This window comes from Salvelinus sp. IW2-2015, unplaced genomic scaffold, assembly GCF_002910315.2.
Source record: "Salvelinus sp. IW2-2015 unplaced genomic scaffold, ASM291031v2 Un_scaffold2542, whole genome shotgun sequence".
NCBI lineage: Eukaryota > Metazoa > Chordata > Actinopteri > Salmoniformes > Salmonidae > Salvelinus > Salvelinus sp. IW2-2015.
The window spans coordinates 59,725-64,717 of NW_019943855.1; the positions used below are offsets into that span (position 1 = coordinate 59,725).

At 45.3% G+C, this 4,993-nt stretch overlaps 1 protein-coding gene across 1 annotated transcript in view; it reads left to right on the forward strand.

The window, feature by feature from the left end:
• The window catches only part of LOC139025351 (uncharacterized), an 8,060-nt gene extending 4,905 nt beyond the window's left edge, over positions 1 to 3,155 (forward strand). Inside the window, exon 3 of the mRNA XM_070440439.1 lies at positions 2,959 to 3,155. Within this exon, the coding sequence (XP_070296540.1) occupies positions 2,959 to 3,155 (197 nt within the window). The remainder of the gene's footprint in view (positions 1 to 2,958) is intronic.
• Positions 3,156 to 4,993: the final 1,838 nt, after the last annotated feature.

The window sequence follows — 4,993 nt, forward strand, 5'->3', positions numbered from 1 at the left end:
TGTGTGTGGTGGTAACATCTGGTGCTTGTGGTGTGGTGAGCCCTCAGGCCTGGTGATAAATGATACCTCTCACTGCCAACCTGTCAGCAAGGACCCAGCTAGCCAATGAGGACAAAGCTGATACACTCTGTTATAAAGACTACAACCTTTACTGCAGATGGAGTGGGGAGGGATATTGCTCAGATATTGCTGATGCATGCCAGAAATGACAAAGCCTGGATAGGTATTTTACGTATCAGCTAACCACATTAAGCTATAAGAATATTCTGGGAGAGCCCTGCACGGGCATGAATTTTAAGCCCAATTCCCTACCCAGGGCCTGTGACATTCATACCCTACCCATGCCACGGACATTCAGGCCCGCGACATTCATTATCTACCCAGGCCCGCGACATTCATGCCCCACCCGAACCAGGCCTGATTACTTCTGCAAATGTAAAGCCTGCCCTGCCCGAAACCCTAAACCCTGAATAACTTCGTCTCTGTCTATAACTCGCTCCCTGCATGCACTCTGTGAGTCGATGAGTAACCATAGCAACAGTTCTATTTGGGCCGTTCTGCTCAATGACGAGACACGAGAGAGCATTTAGCTGTTAGCTACTTTTCGCACTCTAAAGTCTGACACAACTCTTATTTTCTGTGAAATAATCTCTCCTGTTTTATATTTGCGGAGTTGAAGCACTTCTGACATCATGTTATGATCTTAGTCAGATATGACTGTACTGTGCAGCAGAGCACGAGCAAATGGCTCAGCTTCAACTGTTAGTGATCAATTTAGTGATACCCGAGCCCTGCCCGTACCCCAATTATTGATCAGACTACAGGCCTGCCCGTACCCCAATTATTGATGAGACTACAGACCCTACCGTACCCTAGTTATTGATGAGACAACAGACCCTACCGTACCCTAGTTATTGATGAGACAACAGGCCCTACCGTACCCTAGTTATTGATGAGACAACAGACCCTACCATACCCTATTATTGATGAGACAACAGACCCTACCGTACCCTAGTTAATGATGAGACAACAGACTCTACCATACCCTAGTTATTGATGAGACAACAGGCCCTACCGTACCTAGTTATTGATGAGACAACAGACCCTACCGTACCCTAGTTATTGATGAGACAACAGGCCCTACCGTCCCTAGTTATTGGGAAGATGGATACAGGGAGCATAGATACTCACTCACTCACTCCATAAACATGGACAGTTATCCCTAATGCGTTAAATGAAGAAACCCCATTTCCTGCTGTAGAGGACATTGATTTATGTTATGTTGTCAAAGTCAAATATTACACTATATACAGTAGTATAGTAAATAGTATGGCTATATAACCACTTATTTTATATTAAGGAACTGCGGTGTGGAGCAGGACAATTGCTGCCTGTCAAACAGGGCCCTGATGCAGCATTGGACACCGTTTCCAGATACTAAATCAACACCCGTGTGCATGTGAATGAGGGCTCTAAACAAACACCCGTCTCTCATTGCCAGATGAGTCGTTTTATTGATGTCCAAAAACAAGCTGTGTTTTAGAATACGGTTTTAGAACGCTGCCAATCATCACTCTGCTGCTTCTATTCATGTCAGATTCACAACAAAACAACCACAACAATAATCCTACATCCATCTATTTTGAATAAAAGGGGGATTTTTGATGTGCTCCAAATAAGAGAAGCCAGTCTGGTGGGTGGGTGTCTGGCAGATGGTAGCTGGTAGCCATAGAGACAATGGTGGAGCAGGTAGTCCCTGTGTACAGAGAATCAAAGAAAGCCCCTGTGTCTTCCCAGTGCCTGATTATAGTTAATGTATGGAAAATATTTTTTTTTAAATGATGTTCTGTCCCTCAGAGAAATAGACAGCTTGTGGCTGGGAAGGTTTAATGGGTTACACTGGGCTGCAACTCCTGTACACACACACACACACACACACACACCACAACCACACACACACACACACACACACACACACACACACACACACACCACACCACACCACACCACACACACACATTTAATGGATGAAGCAGGGGCTGGGAGGGAGGCTGGGATGGGGCTTAACAGCGTGACTTCTCAGGGCCACGGTGGCTCTCCCAGTGCCTTATCATAATTGATGGATGACCATAGGACCAGACACTGACAGGCTGTCTGCCCGGTTGCCTGGCCTTTACCCTCTGCCAGCTCAAAACCTTACATGTGTGAATAGCCAATTACTGAACCACCTATTAAAAGTAATAGGCCAATGAGCAAATGGCTACTGTGGGACATTGGTTGTAGGCAGATGAGGGTGTATAGACAGAGGACCTAAGATAAAGTTCTGCTTGAAACAGCTGTTGGCCTGGCTGAATATTATCAGGAGGAAAGAGAGATGCTCAGTGTTCCAAATGGCATCCTATTACCGATTTATAGTGCACTACTTTTGAACATAAGGCCATAGGTCTCTGGTCAGCAGTACTGCACTACGAAGGGAATCTGATGCCATTCAAATCAATCACATTTTATTTGTCGCATACACGTGTTTAGCAGATGTTATTGCGAGTGAATCGAAATGCTTGTGTTTCTAGCTCCAACAGTGCAGTAATATCTAACAATACACACAATCTAAAGTAAAGGAATGGAATTAAGAATATATAAATATTGGACGAGCAATGTCAGTTGGGATGCAGGGTCAGGGATTTTCTCCCTTATCGTAACCACAATGTCCCTCCATCCTCCGGTCCTGTATTGACTTCAAGTCTATGATCCATGATACGATCATGTTATACAGGAGCTAATTTACAGGAATAAATCCTACTTTCAGAGCCTGTAAATAGATAACGAAACAGCAGCGTCTGAAGATTCTCAAGGAAGTCATACAGCCGGCCGCACCGTGGAGAGAGAGGGGTTCCATTTCACTCTATAATACTCTATAAAACAGAGCCCCCCCACTAGAAGCCCTCCCATCCCCACCAGAGCCCTCCCATCAGAGCCCTCCCATCCCCACCCAGAGCCCTCCCAATCAGAGCCCTCCCATCCCCACCAGAGCCCCCCACCAGAGCCCCCCACCCTCACCAGAGCCCCCCATCCTCACCAGAGCCCCCCCACCAGAGCCCCCCCACCCCCCACCAGAAGCCCCCCACCAGAGCCCTATGGGACCTGATCAAAAGTAATGTACTAATAAGGATTAGGGTGCCATTTGGGATGTGGCCTGGGAGAGCTAATGCTAGCCAGCCCATAGGATATGACAGAACGATCCACTTTATAAGGGACAGTGACAAATCACATTAACAGAACTAATACATGACTGCTTCTAAATATAGACTGACTGGCTGGTAGATGCAGGGACCGGGGAGAGAGAGAAGAGGGAGTGGGGTTGGAGTAGGAGAGATGGGGGGGGGGTTCCATTGAATGTATTGTAAAGCATGGAGGACAGGAGGGGAATGGGGCCCACTGACTCTGCCTCTCTAATTGGACAGGTTATTTTTACATGGCACTGACATTCCGTCCCATACTGCTAACTGGGATGTGAACAGTATATTCTCTCTCTCTGTAATTCCCCTTCTCTGTTCATCTCTTGTTCTCTCTTGTCCTCTCGCAATCTTCTATTTTCTCTCTTGTTTTCTCTCTCTGTGTCTCTCTTTTCTCCCTCTGTCATTCTTCTTTTTCACTTCTTCTCACACTCACACCACACTCACACACACTCACCACACTCACACACACTCACACTTCTGTTCAGGCAGCCTACCTAGTCTCATGACATGACTGATGTAGTGAAGCTTCATATTTGGAGAGGAGACATTGATTTGGCACAGTCTGCTCTTGATGTAACCAGAGCCAAATAAGTGGCGCAGCGGTCTAAGGCACTGCATTCAGTGCAAGAGGGGTCACTATAGTACTTGGATTGAATCCAGGCTGTATTGGGCCGGAGTCCCATAGGGCGGCGCACAATGGCCCAGCGTCATCTGGGTTTGGCTGGAGTAGGCCGTCATTGTAAATAAGAATTTGTTCTTAACTGACTTGCCTAGTTAAATAAAAACCCTCTCTAATTTAATTCCATGTTGGCTTCTACCACTAAATGTGTTTGTCTATTGGATGCCAAGTGGTGCATATTGTGTGTTTTCAAATGAATATCATTCATTTAATAAATGTATTATATTTAACATCAAATTCATGTCAAATTTGTGTTGCATTTTACTTGGACACCAGATTGTACACAACATTTTTCACACAAATACATTCTTTGAATACAGAAAATATGACTTTAGAAAATATCAATTTTTCTATATCATAATGAGACCTCATCACCTGTGGTCATCAAGGCCTTTCATCATCTTCCAACTCAACCTACAGCASAATGAAGGAGTGATGTCTGTGGCCAGGCTCTGTTGTCAGTGGTGTTTTTTGTATTTTGYTAGTATCCCCATTAGTATTTAATTAGGATCCCCATTMRWATTKTATTAGTATTTAATTGGGATCCCCGAGGTATTGTCATGCTGAAAYAGGAAAGGGCCTTCCCCAAACTGTTGCCACAAAGTTGAAAGCACAGAATCGTCTAGAATGTCATTCTATGCTRTAGCGTTAAGATTTCCCTTCACTGGAATTTAGGGGTCTAGCCCGAACTATGAAAAACAGCCCCAGACCATTATTYCTCCTCCTCCAAACTTTACAGTTGGTRCTATGCATTTGGGAAAGTAGTGTTCTTCTAGCAATAGCCAAACCCAGATTCGTCAGTCGGACTGCMAGCTGGTGAARCATGATTTATCACTACAGAGAACKCGTTTCCACTGCTCCAGAATCCAATGGTGGATACAATTAGCTTTGTTCGTGGTGATCTTAGGCTTGTGTGTGGCTGCTCGGCCATGGAAACCCATTTCATGAAGCTCCCGACGAACAGTTATTGAGCTGACGTTGCTTCCAGAGGAAATTTGGAACTCGGTACTGAGTGTTGCAACCGAGGACAGACGATTTTTACACGCTACACGCTTCAGCACTCAGCTGTCCCATTCTG